We start from the raw sequence: 22,140 nt of genomic DNA, 5'->3' as shown, positions 1-22,140 counted from the left end.
AATGATATTCGCCCTTCCTAAAATGTCCTGCAGTAAGAGGCTAAGGGAAAATAGTGTTAGTAGACATTACAATCTGTTCTCTCTATTTTCTGAGCTATTTTTCGCTTCCCATCACTGTTAGATGGAATTTGATTGCTCACTTTTTCACTGCTTTTGAGATGGAAAGTAAGCTCCTTGCAAGTTAGTTTTTGATCAATGAACTTTATACATCCCTAATACCTATAAAGATGAGAAATCTTTATCATCTGTTCTTCATTGCAAAAAGATTGGTTTTGCTGTCTCCTGCCCTTAGAAACCATAACTTGTCTGTTTTGAGGGGTTTTATGTAATTAATCTATGTTCTAAGGCCCAAGATCCACTCTTCTCTGTTGCATTTCCAGTATGCTTTCTTGGAAGAATCCATGAACATCCCATGCAGTGCTGACTCCACATATTCCCTAAAAAATAGCCTAGGTCTTCAAGTAGGCTTTTCAAAGTATCTCTGAGTAGTGGTGACCAGTCTAACTGATATCAGCAAACCTGCTATTGAGACCAGAGTTGATAACTACTCTGTTCAGTTTTCTTTGAAAAAACGATTTAAAAAATAAATAAATTAGAATTTAATTTTGCAGAGTTCTGTGCAGCAGAGAACTGACAATGTTTTTAGAAAGGTTGTTCCCAAATAAACAGAGTGACTTGGTCTGTAATAATTAACAATTTAATTTATTATGTTGTTCAGTCCATATCTGTGTCAGTGCAGGATATCTGTAGTCTATCATAGCACATAAATCTTACCTAAGCAAACTTGGGCCAGTTTTCAGTTAGCTGGCATAATTAGTGTAGTAGTACTGAAGCCACCATAGGTGCCAAAATGCATCATGAAACAATTGAAACCCTAATGCTGATGACCACCTTCACCTATCTGGTTGATTTTGCTTTTTCCCTCCTCCCCTCCCCCAGCTTATGAATGCTTGATGATTATTTTTTTGGTTAACTACCTCTATTTGAGCATTTAGCCTATATTATGTTTTTCTTTTCCAGGTAACTGCCAGCCTCTGTTGAAAATGTTATTTGCTTCTTTAAATACAGAATTTATTTTTTTTTCCAGTGAATTATGTAGTTTACTTAGTTCCTGTAGTTTCCCAAACAGTCTTCCCAGTTAGTCTGTCTTTCAGTTCAGAAAATTGTAAGCTATAATTTCAGGAAGAGGTCACAGACATTAAACTGCTTAGGGAACTGGGGGAAAGGCCGCCTGGGGGCAGGATGAGACCTGCCCCTTCTCTAGAGCTGCACCAGTCTATGGGACTTACATAGCTTGCAAGACTTCACTGCAGCCTTGAAGGATCTTTGGGAAGAAGAGAGTGTTGCTTTCAAATGAATTCTTTTGGCAAAGAGGGATGAACTCTAAAGTGGATCATGCTTGCAGAAAATTACATTAATTGATGGTTTAATTACTTGAGATTCAATGTGGATCAATGCTATGTTGCAGTTTACCAGGTTTTCAAACAGGTGTATTAGCATCCAAGAGCAGGCGCTCTGTCTTGGAAGTGTTGGCATGTGTGTGCAATATAAAGTCATCACAGTGAGATGATCAGGTATTCCAACCTGTTCTTTCAATCTTTGTTTATGTACTGAATCTAGTGTACTGAGTTTCTTTTATGATAAACTCCTAATTAATCAGGCACTAGTCTGGTAATTTCTGGTAGGATGTATGGTTATTTGGTAAATAGCTGCTTCTAAGTTGTGCGCCAGCAGTCCTGTTGACTTGAACACATTTTCCTGTTTTATCTCCTGGGATAAATATATAAGCAGAGTTGTAGTGTTGTGTAAGCCTTCATGCATTTTGTAACTCAGTGTGCAGAAGGCTTCTTTATTTCCTGGATGATATCTGCTGATGTATCGGACTTTTATAAATTCTGCAAAGATTACCTCTGTTCAGCAATGACTGCAAAGGCAGGTTTTAATGCGGTTTTTTTTGTTGGTCATACAGTGTTAATCACTGTTAATTCAAGTTGCAAATAGGAGTTAATGGATGTAACTGATAAAATAAGGTTGATATTTCTCCTTTTTGTTCTGTTACAGAGCATTAATTATACTAGTGGAAGCATTTCTTTTCAAAGCTTTAAGTGATAATAATTCTATGGAGGTACAAAACCCAGTGTCTCCATTTTCCCTGGATGGATTGCTTGCTTTCTCAGAATTTATTGTCCTCCTTTGAAGTAGAATCACCACATTTGTTTTATTTCCAGCTTGGCATCAAATAGATGCCTAGAATCATTTTGATAGATTGTCATCATTTTCTCTAGCTGATTTTCTAATTACTAAAAGTTGACTAGGAAATTTTAAGTGTTCACATTTAATTTATTATAACTGTTTAATTGTAAAATAAATAAAGAAAATAAATTTGGATTTTTTAAACAGGTGCTTCCTAATAATTACATTCTGTTTATTTCCTCAGCCTCAGTACAGTTTCCATGGCAAAGATCTGTTTCACATAACAAAGTGCCCTATTACATCAAGTAAGTTTATTTTGATTCTTTTTTCCTTAAGCACAGCAGCAGACAGACTTATCACCATAACCTGGCAGAAAAATACAGGTACTGAGTAGTAACTAGAAATGTTATTGCGAGTTTCTTTACATAGTGTTATGCTGCATATATATTTTCATGTTTATTGCATTGCATACTGTATAATTTGGAAATATGTAAAAAGAAATCAATGACAGGCTCTAACTAGAAACCGCGCTCAAACACATAAGAAACAGCAGAGACACTCCAGTGTAATATAGTATCGCTATTCAAACTACATTTGCTCTTCTAAGTGTGGTTGAGAGTAGAAACTGCAGGGTGAAGGGGAGAAAGCTGAATACATAATGTATATAAAAATGCAAAGTTTATAACCTATAGCAGAACAGCGGCAACTAATATATATAGAGCCCATTCATCATTTTGTGAAAAACTCCTTTGGAAGTAGACATGTTAATTGTCCTACTGTCATTTTCTTTACTTTATGGAAGTTGTTCTAGTACTTCATATTAATGTAAAATTAACATAAAAACTGAAAAGAAAATTTACAAGCACCTTGATTATCAAGAGGAATGGTCAAGATATTTATTTTGAAATTATTAAGAAATATTTAGTTATGGAGGCATGGAAATTTTGATGTGTTTTACTCAGAGCAATCCTTGGGTAAAGATTGCAGCTTTGAGAGAAGGATAACTTTTTTCCAGAGAGACAAATGAAATTTTAAGAAGCTACTGTGTATATACTAAGCCAGACACAGAGCAGTTCATTTCAGGCTGAAGAAATCTGTGTTAAAACGGTATCAGTTTGAGTTTTGGGAAAAAATGTAGGTTTTTAAGTCTGCATGATGACAATGAATTGGACCTGCAGACAATTAATTCTAAAGGAACATCAGTGATGACTTTGTGTCATTCCATATTGATCTGTTGTAAATCTGAGAGCTATATTTTGTGCTTCAAACAACTTGAGGGCTTGAGAGCTTTGAAAAGCAGGTAACAGTAAATCTGTGCCACTCAAGCCTGTTGTCATCGTTCTTGAGGTATGATGGTTGGTTTTAAACTGTGATATGAAGATTAATTTTTTAAGGGGTCTGGGTAGGTAACTAGAAAAAGGAAAGACCTGCTGTGAAGATCCTTGACTTCTCTATAAAAATATTTTTTGCCTCTGCTGAAAAGTTTTGCAGCTGGCAACAGAAAGATGTGATATGCTGGAGGAGAGGTTCCTCCCTCAGCCCCAGGTGGAGGAGGAAAGGCCAGACGCTGGATTTGAAGGCACACTGACTGCCCAGTCTCTGGCAGCAGTGCAATTAAATTGATCATGCCTACAGCGATAATTCAAAGAAAATACTGAAGTATCAAACTGCAGAGAGCAAGAGGAAAACCACAGTAAAACAGTCTTATAATTTTTTCTTGGGGATACGTCCTTAGTGAGTGTTGAATGTTGTCGATTCACGTTCCTGCTGTACCTGATCAGAGCTGGTGGCTGAAGTTGGGAGTGTTTACTGGCTCCAGGTTGGCCTGCAAAAGGTTTTGTAGGGCTCCTGGGTACATTCAGAGACAGAGGATAGAGAATAGGATGGATAGTCCTACCACCACAACAAAGACAGAATTTTTGGAACTGACTAAGATTAAAACTTCTGATCTGTGCTGAGCAAAGCAAAGATTTTTAAGTTGAATATTTCATGTGCGTATCCTTTATTCATACTGCTTATTTAATTTGTTTGAGTTTCTGGGCATCTCCCTTGCCTCACTTCAGCCAGAGTTCAGTTTTTGGGAAATCTTTTTTTATCATGACTAATTCAGAAGGTCTTTCCTGTGTGCACACTAGGTTCAGCCCTGCAAGCACACAGCTTGGTTACAAAGTATTCACTGATACTGTAGGCTTGCTGTGGTAGTGATGTGTTGGCTGCCCTGGGGCTGGGTTGGGGAATTAAGCTAGTCAGGGCTGAGAAAGAAACCCTAGCATCTCACAGAAATTGTTTTAATGATCTTGCACAGGAAGTTTCATAAAGGGGCAGAAGTGTAGGTCAATTCTCTGAGGGTTGAGGCCTTTATAGAAACAAGGACCACTGGTGGATTTTGAGGATGCCTCGAATGAGGTCAACAATTAACTACTGTATCTCAAATGAGACTTTTCTAGTAGTCTTTTCCTACTTTCAACAATAGTACATACTGCTGAAGCAATGTCTTGACTTTTATGTCTTCAAAGTAAAGAATAATCTTGCATATAACCAGTAGGACTTATTTATTTTAAAAAGTTTGAGCAGAATACTGAGTTTCAGTAGATTTGCAGTCTGACAAGCAGGCTGATTGTGGCAGTTTTCTTCGTTTCTTATTGCTTACTGATCTAAATTTCAGTGTTGGCAGCAGCAGGTAGATAAAACAGAGTTGTGGAAAATAAAGCAGAAAAGAGCTGATTCTGAACTTTATTTGGTTTGGTATGACCAGGCTGGACAATACTCTTGGCTTTAAATCTTCTTGTAAGTCTTTGTCTATTCCCTAATTTTAGATTTACTTTAAAGAAGAGCGTAAAATGATACTGGCATATGATTGGAGTGATTAAATGGGCTTTTTTAATACAATTGAAGAGAATCGTCAACAGGATTGAATAGTGGTTGTTTATGTAGAAAAAATTCTGGGAAAGAGTCAAAAGCTTAAGTTAATCATCTTTATTGTTTAATTGTGCTAACTTCTGAACAACGTGCTCCTGTAAACTATAGCATGAGTAGAAGGAACGGTTATGATGAGTCTATCATTCCACTAATTTACATGTAGTGTTTTTGCAGCAAGACTTGTATGTTTAGAGAGAAAGTTTAAGATACCAATTGTTCATCTTTTGGGGATAAAGGGGACAATCAGCAGAATAAGCAGCATAAAAGTATGATTCAATGATTGGTGGATGAAAAATGAGATTTTTTTTTTTTTAATTAATTTTGAAAGGGAAAAAAATGCTAATTGAAATCAGGCCACCTCAATTCTGAATAAGAATAAACACTTTTCTTAGGCAACTATAAACCCATACCTGTACTTCGTTTTGGTGGCTTTTTGTGAGTGTCCTTGAATAAGAAATATAAAATATTCAAGAAGTGACATAGCTGTAGGTTTATCTCCGTTAAGATTATTTTTTAAAAAATATAGCACTACTCACAGTTTTATTGCATACATAGAACGGAATTTAAAAAAACAAAAAGCAGCTGCAGCTAAGAAGGCAGGAGGGACTTTATTGGCACTTTTAAGTACCAATGAATCTGTAAGGAGTACGTCAAAACAATGCCAGATATCTGTATTTTCAGATTAGCAGCATTTATTCTGATTGTTTCCTGATGCCAGAGGCAACTTGCATTTACATACATAGAGAGCAGCGTCTCAGAGAAAGAGGTCTTTAGTGTGCCAGCACAGCATCGTAGTTTTGGAGTCTAGTTTGCTCTCACCACCCTATTTACTAATGGTTGGCATATTCTGTTTAATCAGGTAACAGAAAAACATGAAAATTTAAAGAACAAGTGTATAAACTGTCCTATGCTTTCAGACAGAGGCAGCCTGTGTTTGGGGTATTTTGGAAAGGAGAGATGGTTATGGAAGACTGGAAGAAGGGCTTATTCATTGAGCTCAGGTTTATCAAGGTCTATGCACCCTGTGCTATGGCAAATATTTGGTTGAACTGAACATACACGTATCATTTAGCCTGTCTCTTTTCTCCTCTTGTATTGTCTTACTATGTAAACCAAATTTGCCTAATGTCTTTACTTCTGCTTATTTAGTTTAGTCCTTTTTGCCTCCTGTTTGATTTTTTTTTTTTTTTTGCTTAATGGCAATTGATAGAAGTTTTTGTATTTCTATACTCTGAGTCTTCTCTATTGCAGTGGAATTCAATGAATGAATTCCTGGATCTGTAAAATCTTGATGCTGTTAAAAAAAGCTTACTCTTTCATATTTTATAAAAAAGAAAGGGACTAATGAGCAGTATGAGGGAGGATACAGCACAGCAGGTGCAGTATTTAACTAATGCACTTTTGGTAATCAAAGCGCGAGGCCTGGACAGAAGGTTTAGCAAACTGGCCCATTGAAGATATTTCATAGGTTGATTTGCAGAGGTTTGGGATTTAATAAGGAAGGTTTTCTGCTGTTGTTTATTTATAACTACTTGAATCACACATAAGACATGTTTGGCCTCTATAACAGAATATGAAAAATAAAGTCTGTATTACACAGCACTTCAATGAAAACATTCTGACGGGAAACAAAAGAATAAGGAAGAAATGATGCTACATATGATTGTTAAACATCTTGATGAAAACACAATGAAAGGAAAGGGAAACGCAGAAAGTTTCTCTGGCATTTCTCACTGTTGTTGTTTTAACTGTAATTTAAGTGTTCTTTGTGTACCTTTCACTGCTATAAGTTATTAGATATTAGTACTGTGCAGAAGAAACAAGAGGATAATACAGAAAGGGTCACAGTGAGTTTAATCTCATGCAGGACATTACATAGGAAGAGCAATTTCTTGGTGTAGTCATTAAATTGATCAATGTCCAACTCCATTGTCACCCTGGTTACTTTTCTGTAATCCTGCAAAGAGGTTAGCATCACCAACATCTTAAAAATCCCATTTTACCACCTCCTGTAACATGTTTAGCTTTATGGGGAACAGGAATAAAATGCTTTCTGCTTCTCTGTTTTTTTTATAAGACTTCAGGAAGTCTTTCCTGATGTTTCATTTATGCCTGTATGGGGAAGAGACAGGAGAACTAATGGAACATGGAAACATAACCTTTTTTTTTCCTTGTTATATTTGTAATCCCATTAAGTATTAAGGAGTATTTGCCTTAGAAGGGAAAATAAAATACAATTTGCTGAAACAGATAATACGGGTTTCAGTTTTTGAGTTACTTCAATTACTAGTTCCTGTCCTGGTCTTACTTTTCTTTTAAAGAAATGCAGTAATACATTTTCTCTGGAGGGATTTCAAAACATCTGCATATAAATTGCTCCACCAACCTGTAAATACATTACCCTTGCAATGCATTATGCCAACTCTTTTTCAGCACAAACCAGTCTTTTCTAATGGACTTAAAAAAAAATAAAAGAAAAAGAAAGAAAATATATGATATGTAGATAAAACACTGATGTATTTGTAAAGTGGGGATGTTATTGTTCCATTTGAAATTTGGCAAGCATGGCAAAGTCAGAGTTCCAAGTCCTATTGATTTCAGTAGAAATGAGTAAAGATCCTGATTTCATTTAGTTTTGTGCAAATGACTATGGGAACAGAAAACTACTGAACGTAGCTCCAGAGTACTGTTTCAGTGTGTGCTCTTGTGGTGTTTTGCAGTAATTATCAACACAGACATTGGCATTGTCTGTGCTAAGAAATTATGAATAACCTCACAAATCTGTCTCAAGTTTTATTTCTTGTAGACAAAAAGTTAAACAAGAGCAAATTTAAAACAAAGCAACACAAAAAAACCCCCACTGAATGAATTCTCTTGTGGCTTAGTCACTGAAACACATTTAATTGTTCCCTGATTCATGTAGGAAGATGTAACATGCTTATGCTGCTAGTGTTGCTGTCCAGTAGACCAGATCAAAGCAGTAATCTTTTCTTAAGCAACCCACTGTATACAATGATACAAGTTCGTGTAGAACACAGAAAGTTCTTTTTATCCAGTGCCATCTACGTGCAAGATGAATAGTGAGCCCAACAGCTGTTCACTTTCACTCAGCCTACCTATGACCTCGCTCTACAAGTGGTCTTCCTGTAGCTTGTAGAGTATTTGCTAGAGAAAATACTGCTTGGTGTGAATGTGACTGTGACCTGGGACAGAACTCCCACAGTAGTTGTAGCAAAGAGGGAATACTGTAGATTTGTCTGGTCTTGGTTAAATGCCTGTTTTGAGTCTTCAGAAGTTCAAGTGAGATAACTAAAAATGATGTATTTTTACAAGTTATCATGTATAATTATTTTTTTTTCCATTTAACTTCAGCATCATTCCAAATTTAGATTTCCATTAGCACCAAGCAGTCTTAGTTTTCCATCACTGGAAGCTAGATTGTTTTCTACAGAAAAATGTCTATTATTCATGTTCTTAGCAAAAAGTTGTTAGCAGGGCCAAATTATCTGAAAACTTCCTTTTGTGTCTCTGTGGTAAAAACAAACCATCCAATTCTACTTAATTGTGTTCTGAGACTTACCAGAAGTTATGGCCTCCAGAGGAATCAAGTTGGAGCTTCCTTTTTGATGTGGTAAAATAATTTTGCTGGGAAATCTTCAGAAAATGATTGAAGCACTTCTGTGACGGAAGTGCGTACTGCTTTAGTTGCTTACCTTGTTTTAGCAACTCTGATAATTAGCGATTTAGCAATTTCTGGTCCTTTGCTCTAAGGATGACATCTTTCGTACATATACGTAGAATACATACAAAGAAAATGTGTAACCTTTTCTTTGTTTCTCTTGGTTTTGTAGGTCAGCTTTCTTGTATATTATTTGTGTTTACTGAGGAAGGGATCAGAGAAGCAGAGGAATGTCCAGGCTCACTTTTACTCTCAGGGCAATAACTGACTGGCAATTGTGACTTCTGTGGTGTGTGCTTTAGAATAGGTTGCTATTTCATAAACTTGCATAAAAAGGAGGTACACGATCCCGATCACAAAGATCTCCCCAGTTTTATCAAGTCTGTCTCATCTGTTAACAACATCCAGTACTGTAAAGTTTCTGTGCACATTTCTCAGTGCTTGATCTGCTTACATTAGTCTTGCATCAATTACGAAGATGCTGCTCTACCTACAGCAGGGAAAGATGGATCTCATTTCAAAAAGCTGGTTTACAAACGGAATCACCAGAAAGCACTTTGTCTTGCACGCTTCTTATTTGGAATGCCTAATAAAATGACTCCTTTCTGGTAATCTGCACACTCATTCTTTTCTTCCTGTGAAAATCAGTTTTTGTCTGCATAAAAGTCACAGAATCACTAGGTTGGAAAAGACCCACAGGATCATCAAGTCCAACCATTCCTATCAACCACTAAACCATGCCCCTCAGCACCTCAAGTCCTTGCATATTGTGAAACTGTTACCAAACAAAACTTTGCATTATTATTTGCTGCTGTTGAGACTGATTCATCCTCTCTCCCCCAGCAATTTTTAAAATTGTAGTCACTTTTTTTTTATCTCAGCTCTGTTCAGTACAGTCTGGCTTTGGTGTCTTCTGTCTTAAATGAAGCCAATCTGTGGAATGTATTCAGTGGAAGTAGCAGCACAGACCATGGCAGTGAAGTTGCTGCTTCCTTTGACCTGGGTGACCTGCTGAGCTGGTGATTGACTTGAAGTCCAGTCCTCTTCTCTGCTGGATCCATGTACAGGATTGCTCTGCTGTTACGGATGGCTTCTTGCTAGGTGTTTTGGGATGAGGCTGGCACAATTGTGTTCACCTGTGTAGTCATTTAGCAGTTGTCAGCTAGTAGTGACTGATAGTTATGGACAGCCCTGTATGAAGGGATTCTCTCACCTTTTTTCAGGCCCACCAAATGATGTCCACTGGGCTTTCTTTCTCACGTAATCCACGTGGCATACAAAAGAACTGAGAGATAAGCCATTATATTATGTATATTCTTTTCCTGTTTACTGAAGCTTTATATGTTGTTCTTCGTTCTGATAAGCTGTAGACTTTTTCATACATGGGTTTTTGAAAATACTGGACAGTCAGTTGCCTTTACTTTGGCACAGTGCCTGATGCAGATATATCCATTTTTATTGCTGTTAGGTTCGTGATGATTTATTGGTGTGCCCCTTCCGGGGAAATAATTGTCAAGCTGCTTGTTTTTGAAATGGCTTTTCTGGACAAGGATAAACAGAGTGCTGTTTTTAAAGTGTCTTCCTAGACACTGCAAAAACATTGATTTAGGTACTGGTATGCCTTATCTTTGGAGTTCAGCATAACAGAGCCTCGACCGCCTCATTTGGAATTTGAAGCATGAATACAGTTCATGTAATATCATTATCAAATTGAAACGAAATAAAAGTGTCAGTTCAGAAAAAAATGTTCACATGTGAAGATGTGCCTTTATATTGTTCTGAATTGGAGGGAGGGTTTACTATTGTATTTCAGAGTCAATCAAGGTCTAATTGAAGATGTTTAAATGTAATTTTGTGCAAGGCTTCTCCCTCCCTTCAGTAGTCTGCTAGGGAATAATCACAAAGAGGGAAAAGAAGATATCTAAAATAACTATAAAATCAGAATGTCTTCAGGGTTTTGCTCTTTGGAAGTGTGTGTGTGTGTGTTGCCTGAAACTTTGATTACCTCATTCCTTTGTAGTCATGAGACACAAACAACCTGTTGGGATCATCCTAAAATGACTGATCTCTTCCAGTCCTTAGGTGAGTGCATTTCTTAAAATAAACCATTATGTGATGCTCATTCCATAAGTAAAAGCTGCATTTGTATGCTGGCCACATCCAAGTTGCCATGAATTGTGTATAACAGAGCATTCCCCACTTTTGCAATGAGACACTTTGCACAAAACCTACTGTCTTGGTCACATCAAGTGTATTGCTTTTCAGTAATATAAATTCTGAACAATATGTTCTGTTTGTATGTTTAAAGCAGGATGCCAGCTTCCAGGGCACTAATTTTTTTGTAATAAATCAGAGCAACTGTTTTCAGTAAAGGCTAGGCTGTATTATGATAGAACTAGTTCAACGTGCCCTGCTAACATCTACATTTACTGTGAAATATCCCTTTCTAAGGAACTTAAGGGTAGAATCCTGTTAAGTGAGGAAAAATGTTACTATACCCTCAGTTTCTAAAATAGAGCTTATGCCTGTCTGTCGGCACCTTTTGAAGCACTGTTTTCAAAGTCCTGGCACAAAATAAAAAAAAAATACAGCTTAAAATGTCATTTTTATCTGTTACTGTGACCTTTGCTGCTCTCTGTTTTCTGTATTTTGTTTGATGGAGTTGTATATTTTGAGAAACAAAATTTTGAGCAGTTACCTACAAACTACTTAATGCTTCATAATATGTATATAAAACTCTACTATATGTACGTGTATTACACATGCCAAGATAATGTTAAGATTTCTGTTTTGCCAGTCTCTGAAGGCCCCAGACTGTCAGAAATTGTGAGGCTTTCCATGCATGTGGTTTGGACTGAGGTCTCAGCTTCTCAGTTTTGTTTGTTCTGATTCATCCTATTAACTCATCACAGAGAAGAGAAAGGATATCAGACTTTTACCAAAATGTGAACATTTATGTAAAGGAAACTTACGAACTGTCCTTTTAGTGCTGCTCACGTTTCTGTTTCTGGTCTTTCAGCTGACTTGAACAATGTACGCTTCTCTGCCTACCGTACGGCCATCAAAATCCGAAGACTGCAGAAAGCACTGTGCTGTGAGTTTGGCCTTTGAGACAAATTGCTTCTCAACAGTACTCGGGGAAGCGGGGGGGTCAGCTTAAGCGTAATGACATTAATCTCTAAGAAGGGACCAGATACATCCTTGACAGATTGTCATCCAACAAAATGGCAGGAAGAATTCCCAATAGTAGGTGTCATTATTGCAAGTTAACAAAAGTAATTAATGAAAAATAGTGGTGCAGCAGGTAAGTTGAAATTGTATGCCCACTTAGAATACTTTGAAAAGTGATAGGAAAATAAATATTGAACCTTTTCACTTTTGTGTACTATTACTCATCAGACTAGTGTGAAACTGAGTTACAATCTTGACCTTTAACATAAACTCAGATATTGTAGGATAATTTTAGCATTCTGTTCTATTTTTTTGTGTTTACTGCTGCTAGATAACTTTGAAAATGTTCCTCCCTCACAGAGAGAATACCTTGCTGTATGAATTCCAGTTAAAGAGGAGTGGCGGCTGCTCAAAGTGTGAGAGGAAAGGGTACAGATCTGTATGGCTGATTAGGGATAGGTGGTATTGCTGTACTTTTAATCAGAAGAAGCTACTCTGACAAAACAAACTATTGTTATTAACAATAACAGTTTGTGTATGTTTACTGGAGATGTGGGGAAGGATATTATAGTTGGACAGGAAATAAATATGCATTTCTTATGGATACTGGTCCTTCTGCCCAGACATGTATTGCATTTATCCCTGTTCTTAAGCTATCTAATGGTTCAGTCACAGTCCACTCTGAAGAGTACAGAGATTTCATCAGCAGGAAGTGATAGATCTCTAACAAGTAGGCTCAGCTGTCTAAACTACTTCATTTCCAAAATTAAGATGTACAAAAAGAAAGTGCAAAAAATTCAGTTGTTGAGATGATGAGACTATGAATTTGAAAAATTATTAGGACTGTGGACAGAAAAGAAAATACATAAAGACACACATATACCAGAAAGAAAACAGGGTGAAGTAGAAAAAAAATGGAAATTGGGCAATTTTGGAAGAAGATGCGAGTTGTGAATGAGTGTGGATATACTGGATTTTAGATCTTTTGAAAGATCTTTTCAGCAGATGGCATAAAAATGTTACTCAATGTTACTAAATTTTCATGTTTAACTTGGGAGTCCTTTCTGTGAAAGCACTTTTCAGTCTTGGAAGATGTACAATACTGTTCTCTTGAGTAGGAACACAAGAAGGACAAAGCCATCTTAACGATGCAAGCAAGGAAGGACTTGTGCAAAGAAAGGTCCCTTTCTGCCCTCTAGGTGTTTAGTTTCCTCTCCAGCCTAGAATTCAGCAGCCCGATCTTGGCAGTAGCTTTTTGGTTGGGCTTCAGATATGCATTATATCTAATGAAGCTGCCTGAGATGGTAGCTAGCTGCTACAGAGAGCTAGAGTGCATCTATGCAACAGCACAGACTCGTGGGAGTACCTCTCGCCACTTCTTCCAGTGCTATGCTGGCTTCTCACAGAATCTGAAGTAAAATTTGAGATCTTAAGTTCAAGGTCTTACATTTAGCATAAAGCACAATGTGTCCTTTGAAAGATTATTTGATGGAATTAGAAGAAAATCTGTATTTCTTTGGCACAGCCTAGAGCTTCTCTGTGCGAGAGATATGGTCCCACCCAAGGCTGGAGTTTCATATACCCGTTTTGTATACCAGCATGAGCTTTCTGCTTATCAATGTGCAGGGTATAAAGTATGCATCAACATGTACCTGAAAACCAAGAGCAAAGCAAGAAACCAGAAAGCAAAGTAAAATTCTTCTTGTGCATGCTGCTCCCCAGGAAACAGTGAAAAAAGACATTGCATATGATGGATGCTAATCATGCTGTCTATTTCTGACAAGGATACAGAATGTCTAGTGACTTGTATGGAACAAGCTTCACTTTCATTCCTCCTAATAAGCTTTGAGGAGGATCATACTTCCTGCTCTTTGCTTTTACTGCATAATATATCAATTTCTGTAATAACTGCAATGGTTAGCTTTTCTCATTCACAGATTTCAAAAGCATCCTCCTATCAAAGTGAATATTTGTCTCCAGTTTCAGGGGAGGGAGGTGGAGAGAGGACAGAGGAAAGTAGTAAGAAATAAGGAGAATATTCTGTTTTGAAAGAGCTAAGAGTAAATCTGTCATCTCTACAGACCAAATCTGCCTCATTATTTATGAAACTGTCTGCTTGCTCCATCTCATGGAAAGAGACAACAGCCAAAAAAAAATGTTGCATGCAGATATTTGATCAAGGATTGGTGTAATCTGTCAGAAGGCAACTTTGTGGTATTTTTAGGAAGTCATTACAGATTATGCAGAAAGCTAAACCCTACAAGAATTTTCTGTCTGTGAACAGGAACTCATTATGATCTGGCACAGTTTTATGACCACCTTCAAAAATATAATCAATGCCATTCCATTTGTCGTTGTTTGCTTAGCAGATTATTTCTTGCAACAAAGCAGGTTAAATTCCCTTTGATTGTGATGATTCTTGGCCTTTTTGTCCTGTAAATGAATGCTGAGATAGCCAACACACAGCATGTGCTAACACCACCTCTTTTAGGACTTACTGCTCTCCCCTTCCTATCTAGAATTATTTTCTTGACTTTTTTTTTGTTGGTGTTTTAAGGTAGGGAGCCATCTTCTGTGCCACTGCCATTCTGTCTGATTTGCTTTAGCCTTCTATTGCATTTCCAGTAATTTTAACTGTGGATGTTTTTTAAAGGTATTTGGATGCAGAATCCTTCAGAAAGCCTTATGTGCTAAGGCAAAGTAAATGTCAAAGCAAATCACAAGAAAATGAGATCATTGTAAACTGTAAAATGCGACATCGCTGTCACAGCCACAGTGTTTATATAACTGCAGTGGCTTTTTGGTGAGAACTGCAAGGGTACAGCTGAAACAGGATGCAAAGTCCCACTTGCACCTGATAAATATTGGCTTTGCAGTAACGACTGGTAACATAGTACTGCTATACAAGCAGGTTCAGGAGTATGTAATTTGAGAACCATACTTTGTAAAACTTATTGATGCTGAATTTCTGCTAGATCTTCCCCCAGTAAGTGTCAAACCCATAGTTTTGGGGAAGTTACTCCCTCTACTTTCCCCACCCTCCTTTGGAAGCAGGCAAGTAGAGTCATGTTTCATCTTGTTTAGTTTTATGAAAGATAGATCCCTGCAGGGACTATTATATGTGTATATGTACCTATGTGTATTTTGCAGGAAGCTGAGGAAGGTTGTATGTTGGAAAGAAAAAAATCTTGATTAGCTTCTCTGTCTCTATGTGAGGCAGATGTACTGAGGGCACTTTCCTGCTGTAGTAGAAGAAGAATGGGTCCAGAGAGACTATCCTGTGTTGCGGTTGTACTGGGCAGCAATGCAGCGCCAAGCTCCAACTATAATTTTTATTCTTGTGCAGGATATTTTAGCTCATTTTCAAGAAATTATATTGCCCCAGATACTGGAGTGTAGTATCGGAAGGGAAAAAGTGAACAAAACAAGCATGTATACTCAGAATATCTGTCACTGAGCTCCTCTAGGTGATTTAAAATTTAAGAATGCTAATAGGAATATCAATTGCACAAGCCTAATGAACAAACATTAGGGCACATCAGACTAAAAGTGAGAGCCATGTAGACTTCTCTCAGCCATAGTGACTTTCACAGGAACTGCTATCGTTCACAAGGCCTTTCTAATATGAAAACTCCATAGTGATGCCTGCTTGTTTGCTGTGTGGTTATAGCATCCTCAAATTTGCCATTTGCAGCTGCATGTCATTACTTGCCTCTGAGTCAGTCACTCACATCTGCTTGAACCATGCTGAATGATGTGGTTTCTGTTTATAGTTTTCCTTTGGGAAAGTCTCCTTGCTATAGAAAGGACCCATGTGTCCGTTTTCTGGTTAATAGCAGGGTTGATCCTTCAGCACATTTCAGCAGATGTAGAATGGTACTGCAAAAATACAAAAAAAAGCTGTGTACAGTAGACTTCTTGCCAGCAACAGTGTGTGAGTCTCGGATTGGCTTTTCCCCATGTGCATAAACACAGTTTATTTTAAATCTTCCAGCAATGGAAACGTAACAAGAAAATAATGCCTCTTTACATCAGCCTGATCCAGGAGCTCTGCTAGTGGGTTGACCATTCTATAGCAGGGTAACTGCCTGCACCCACAGTTCATTCATCTAGGTGACTACTAGAGGAAGCAGGGAGAGTGGTTTCTTCTGGTTGTTCTCCATAAATGGTGTCATCCAAAACTGTAAACTTTGCTTAATTTGCAATAGTACAGCAGCAGAGTATTGGTTTAGTATCAAAACACTGAAAGTATATCTCACAATTCCCTTTAGAATCCGTTGGCAGAAATGTGAATGTGAGCTCTTAATGCCAGCAGATCAAGATCTGAAGTTAGCCGGCTTACTCCGGTGTCTGTTGAATTGCTGGTTTTGGTGCAAGGGTGCTTATGATAAGCCAAACCAAGCGGGCTACAACTTCCTGGCATTCCAGAGCATTCCAAGTTTTCATTGCTTTAAAAAAGGAAATTTTTCAGTGCTGTCAGTCTGTTTTAAGTAGCTCCTTATCTGCTTTTATCCAACTGTTGAACACATTACAAAAACACATTGAGAAAAAATACCACCACTAAACTGGATGTAATAATTTTGAGGGCTTTTTTTCCCCATCTGTAGATCATGAAGGGAAAGTGTGAAAAGTGCTTGTCTCTCCTGAGAATAATATTTATATGGCTGAATAGGATGTTGTAGTTTGCACCTGGCTTCACCCCCTTGCTCCACTCCTCAAAAAAGTAGTCTATATTGCATTGTGGTGTGGGGTTAGTTTTTTTGGCTTGATTTGGTTTTAAATATGCCTATGAGTCTTTTCCAGTGTTTTGCATGTTTTCCAGCTCCTTTAGAAGATTATGCTGCAGTGTACTGCCAAATACTTCGGCTAACTCAGGCCAAACTAGTGGCACGGTGTTTTGTTGCAATTAGCTGTCTGCCTGTTTGTTAAATATTTGGCTGGCATTTGCTTGCAGGCCCAGGAGATGGGCTTCTTGAAAAAAGTAAATGAAAAGCAAAATAAAAACCTCTGCAAGTCTGGTACTGTAAAGTTAGGACAGAATGTACACATGTCAGTGAGGGAATGAAAAAGTAAGGGCTTTGAGGTACTGTTTCTCATTTTACAGTGATGTGAAACATGATTGGAAAACATGATTGGGAATGTAAACTTTTGGCCCATAACCTTGTATTTTGGTAGATGCTCATTGAGTTCTTGACAGAATTCCTCATAGTCATTAGCGTTGTCTTGCTTCTGCTTGTTTTCTACTGTACTTCTAGGTTTTCAGTCCAAACTAGACTTACCTGATTTTCAGAGACTGCTCTTCTGGGTTCCTTATTTAACATCATCGGTACAGAGCAATTTACAACACATCTGAGATTGTCATGTTTCATTTCCTTTGAGAGATGACATTTATAGTGTAAATGTGTTACTGGCTGTCCAGAAACAGCTCTGCCTGAGCTCAGAATGTACTTCAACTTCACGTCGTATACACTGTAGCAAGCATACTGATACATTGCAGCTATTTTTTTTTTTGCTAGTCCTTGCTTCTGTCAGAAAAATGTCACTGATGATCATACAGTGCTTTGACTTACATTATTCTTCCTTCTTTTACATCAAAATAAGTTTCCTCTTTTCCACTTTTTTACAAAAGGAATTAGTAGAGCTCATCAACAGCTTATTATTTTCACTATGCAAACCCCAGATTTTCACAATTGCAATCACATTTGTGTGGTTTTGGGAAAAAAAACGTTTGCACATCTAGGATATCCATAGTATCCACAGCATCACCAGCTGTAATAAAGAAAATCAAAATATTTTTCATGAAAAGGTACCATTTTGTGTTCTGGAAAACTACAGTAGATAATTCCCTGTGTCTTCCTTTGCTTTCTTTTAGGCCTTAATTTAGCAACTGATGTTCAGTTAATCAGACCTTAGTAGTTTCCTACTGCATTCAAGAGAACATTTTTGCATAAGAATTTACTTTGCTTTACATTTAATCAAAAGTGATAGTGATTTAATGGGATTCCGTTTTATGGTAATTGTGGAGAACCCCCTAAGCCTATTGGACTCCCAGAGTGCGTACGTTTGAAGTTAGGATTCTCTAATTACACAGACTACTTCAGTGTCTTTTTAAATGTTGTTCTGAGTGGTGCAGTGTCATTATGGTGTTCTCGTTGATTCATGTTTTTTAAAATACACATTACTAAAATGTTGTTGATTTCTAACAGAGAACATTTTTTCTTTATGTGAATAAATGAAAGCTACTTCTTGCCTAATTGTCTGCAGTGTCTGCTACAATATGCACGTGAACAAGTATTGTGAATACAATGCTTCAGAGTATATTCATGCCTTTTTCCTTTTTTTCTTTTTAAAATGATTTTTTGTTAGTGGACCTGTTGGACCTGAACACAACAAGTGACGTTTTCAAACAGCACAAGTTGAGTCAAAATGACCAGCTTATTGGTGTCCAGGATGTGATCATCTGTCTCACTACCATCTACAGTGGACTTGAAGAGAAACACAATGATATGGTGAATGTCCCTCTCTGTGTAGACATGTGTCTTAATTGGCTACTCAATGTATATGATAGGTAAGTGAAAAAAAAAAAATTATTCACAGAGCGTACCCTGGGAATTTAGTGTAGTAGTAACAAAGTATAAATCATATAAATAAAGACAGAGTTGGTAAGATTTGCGTGTGACTTGTCAAAAATGCTAGACTTATAGGACTATTGTGGGTTTTTTTCTGAGTTGCTTTCCTAAGGAGATGATACATAAAAATGATAAAGCCTTAGGAAGTTCTTTAATAAAAAGTCATATCTTTTAATAATTTTGACTTAGTAATGGAAGCACAGTTCCTTGAAATGGGAAGTTTCTTATGCTGTCCTGCTCAGATACGCTGAACTAATGTTGCACTGCTTAACAAAGAAACATTGATAGTGTCTCAGGAAGTGTATGTGCGAGCAGAGAACTGAATATGCTGCTTTAGCTGTGTTCCTATTGTAAATGTTCCAAACTGCCCAGTGTGTTTCATGTTTGTATAAGTTCATATTTCTGCCAAAGGTGGGGACAGTTTTGTTGTTTACTTAACACTTAATAGCTTGCATGCTGTAATCCTGACTGAGCTTCCAGTCCCAAATCCTCTGTTGTGTGGTAGCTGTGTTGATCTCAGCCCTAAAGCATCTCTGATTCTGAGGCTTAGTGGTGTCCTGGTCCCAGCTTGCTTCCAGCATGTACAGCTCCTGCCTCGTATCACTTCTGAGTGCTGGTGTTATGTGATACGATTGCCCTGGTCCTCACAGCAAAGCTGTATTTCCTTGGTGAATTGTGGGTTTGCATCAAGAATGCTTCAGAAAATTTACATTAAGAACTTGTAGTTGTATTTAAATGTACGTCTGCTATTTCCAGAGAGAGCACTGAGTTTCAAAGGATATGAAAAGGTCTACTTCTGGTTTTGGCCAATCCTTTCTGAGCCCCTAGACACTTCCTCTGAGTGTTGAACTCTGACCTCTCTGCCCTGCCCCTCACTGTCAGCCTGCATCACCTGCAATCAATGTGTTTTTATTTAGTTGTGCTTTTGAGTCATGAGTTTGTTGCTTGTTTTTCTTAGTGGTGTTGACTATTTTCATCTCCTGTCTGTAGTAAAAACTGGGAAAAGGCTTGGTTTCCATTAGTTTCTCCATTGTCTAAAATGTGTATCCATTGCTTAGGCAAAAGCTTTTTGGGACTCTGCAGAGTAGTGCAGTAAATGACGTGGTGATGTCAGTGTGTCTAATTTAATATATGCTTTAATTCAGAGTTGTACACAGAATTACAAACCAGAATTTCTAAGCTGTATGAGGTTGGTTAGCAAATTTGTTTCCTTTCTCCCTCTCAGAAGGTGGAAAGAGCAAAAGTATTTCCTGAGTAATGACAGAAATTATTGTGCCTGGCTTTGCAAAAGAGAGCTGCTATTTCTTGATGTATCCATTATCTTCACTTATGTTCACTCAATTAGTGCTGAATTCTAACAGTTCATAGTTCCCTCTCTCACATGTACGTTCCCTCCCCACCCCCTTGAGGATTATGTGCCAGTAGTCCTATACTTTGTGGCTTTTTAAATTTTATTTTAGTTTTACTTTAGATATTGTGATAGGGAGAGGGAAGGAGAGAACAGAGTACATACAACCATTTATCACTTATATGCTGACTACCTATTATGAGTTGGCACTCGGATATTGTATTTTAATGTTGTGACACTTCTGTTATTTGGACTTATAATTACTGCTGGAAAATCGGAGAGTGCATCAAATAATAACTGGGACATTTTCATGCAATTACGTTTATTTTGCAGAGCTCTGCATTGTGGATGAATAAACACATCACTTGCAGATAAAGCAGTAGATGAAATGGGTTGCTTGACTTAAATGCTATTGGTTATTTAGAATAAGAGACTTAATAATGTCAGAGAATTTTTGGAGGTACCCGTTAGAGTTCTTTTCAGATTGATCACAAATCCGCTATCTCTTTTTCAGCTTATCTTTGCTTCTTAACTTCAGTTAGAAGTCAGTTATTTAATCTGTTCATATTTAAGATGCACATAGTATGCGGCAAACCTTTCTTTCAATAACCTTTGCTGTTGCTCCTGTTTCCCCTTGATTATTATGTTGAAAGCTTTTATATAGATAATTCTTCAAGCTGATGAAAGACTTTAATCTTCAGTCAAATTTTGAAAAATTGAGGATGAACGCTTTCTGAGATAATATTACCTTTTACAGTGTATTTCCTTGCTCTATTTTCAAATCCACTCCAGGAAAAAACAAACAAACAAACAAAACCAAAAAAACCCCAACAACCTGAAAGAACAGGCATCAATTTTGAACTGCCTTTTTTCTTTAATTGGCCTTTAGGAAGGAACTAATTTGTGTGTTGGCATTTCCATTGTTTATTGCGTTGGGGTTATACAATGTTTCAAATGGTTAAACTGCCTACAAAAAAAGCATCTGTTAGTCATACGCTGTTAGCTTGAGATTTAATTACTGATTCCCAGATTGATGGCAAAATGGATAGTTCTTCAGACTTACCTACAGTTGTCTTTGGCCCTTAAAAAGAACCTATTTATTTTTAGAAATACTACAAGTATGTTGTGTTCTGGTATTTTCTAACACATCAGGAATGATTGATTCATTCTTCAAGCTGAACAGAGGAAAGAAACGTGAAATTTACTTGGTGACTTTTACTTCTTCAAGGATTCAAAGGTTGTTCCAGGCAGAAGCATCTGCCCTGTAAACATTTTCCAAAGTTAAAGTTCCTTGTTTTGGTTAGTCCAGAAATAGGGTTGGTGTTTTTTTTAAATGAAATTATAAATAATTGTGTTGCATTTTACAATGGAAGCTGTGAGCGAATTTTGCTCTATGAATCAATTTGACTAGGCCTATGTTTAAATCATCCAAATGCAGTAGCTGGTGGTTATTGCTCTGGGGTATATGCTGTCATATCTGCTAAAATCTCCAAAAGTAATTTATATGAAATGGACTGATAGGCTTAAGTACTAATGGAATAACTCAACATCCCTTTGTTTATTTTAGATATTTTAAATTCTTTCATACATAATACAGAATACGTACACTAATAGTGGGTGATAACAATATTTTAATCAAAATTACCCAGTGTCCATAACGAAACTTTTACATGCCCTGGTTTTAAAGTCTTGCCATGCTTATATGACTTCCTGTATTTCAACTTTAAAGTTTTTCTGATTTTTGTGAAGGTATAATGCTTTTGATATGCATTCTTTTAATTTCTTTGGTGCATTAGTCTAGGAAAGGATATCTGTGGTACAGTACATATGCTAACCTTCTCCGTATGATCTAAGCTGTCATTCATGATCATTCTCTATGGCCAACACTTCCCCTGCAGAATTAAAACTTTGCTATTAGTTTTGTTGCGCTTATACATGTGGCATATTCTAACACCAGGTTGAGTTAACATACTGGCAGAGCCTGGGATATTAAGTTCAGCAAAATCTGAACTTCTAAGGAATGAGAGAGATTAGATATCTGCTCAGTTCGCCTTAACTTTATGCCCTGGTTTTGATGGTGACTGATGAAATTTATCTTCATGCACTCCGTTTGCATTCCCTGTATTGATGGTAGCTGTCTTGATTAATAGAGGACTCCGCTGAAGCACCTTGGCAAACTGTGATAGTAGTAAGAAGTGCTC

The 22,140-nt window shown here is 37.2% G+C and overlaps 1 protein-coding gene across 7 annotated transcripts in view; it reads left to right on the top strand.

Moving 5' to 3' along the window:
- The window catches only part of UTRN (utrophin), a 366,380-nt gene that overhangs the window by 295,842 nt on the left and 48,398 nt on the right, over positions 1–22,140 (top strand). For all 7 annotated transcript variants that reach the window (XM_069852165.1, XM_069852164.1, XM_069852167.1 and 4 more), the window contains 4 exons: positions 2,438–2,498; positions 10,812–10,873; positions 11,811–11,885; positions 18,329–18,530. In XM_069852165.1, the coding sequence (XP_069708266.1) occupies positions 2,438–2,498; positions 10,812–10,873; positions 11,811–11,885; positions 18,329–18,530 (400 nt within the window). The remainder of the gene's footprint in view (positions 1–2,437; positions 2,499–10,811; positions 10,874–11,810; positions 11,886–18,328; positions 18,531–22,140) is intronic.

This window comes from Phaenicophaeus curvirostris, chromosome 2 (genome assembly GCF_032191515.1).
Source record: "Phaenicophaeus curvirostris isolate KB17595 chromosome 2, BPBGC_Pcur_1.0, whole genome shotgun sequence".
Lineage (NCBI taxonomy): Eukaryota > Metazoa > Chordata > Aves > Cuculiformes > Cuculidae > Phaenicophaeus > Phaenicophaeus curvirostris.
Note: the sequence above shows the minus strand (reverse complement) of the source record. Positions and strands in the feature narration are given on the sequence as shown.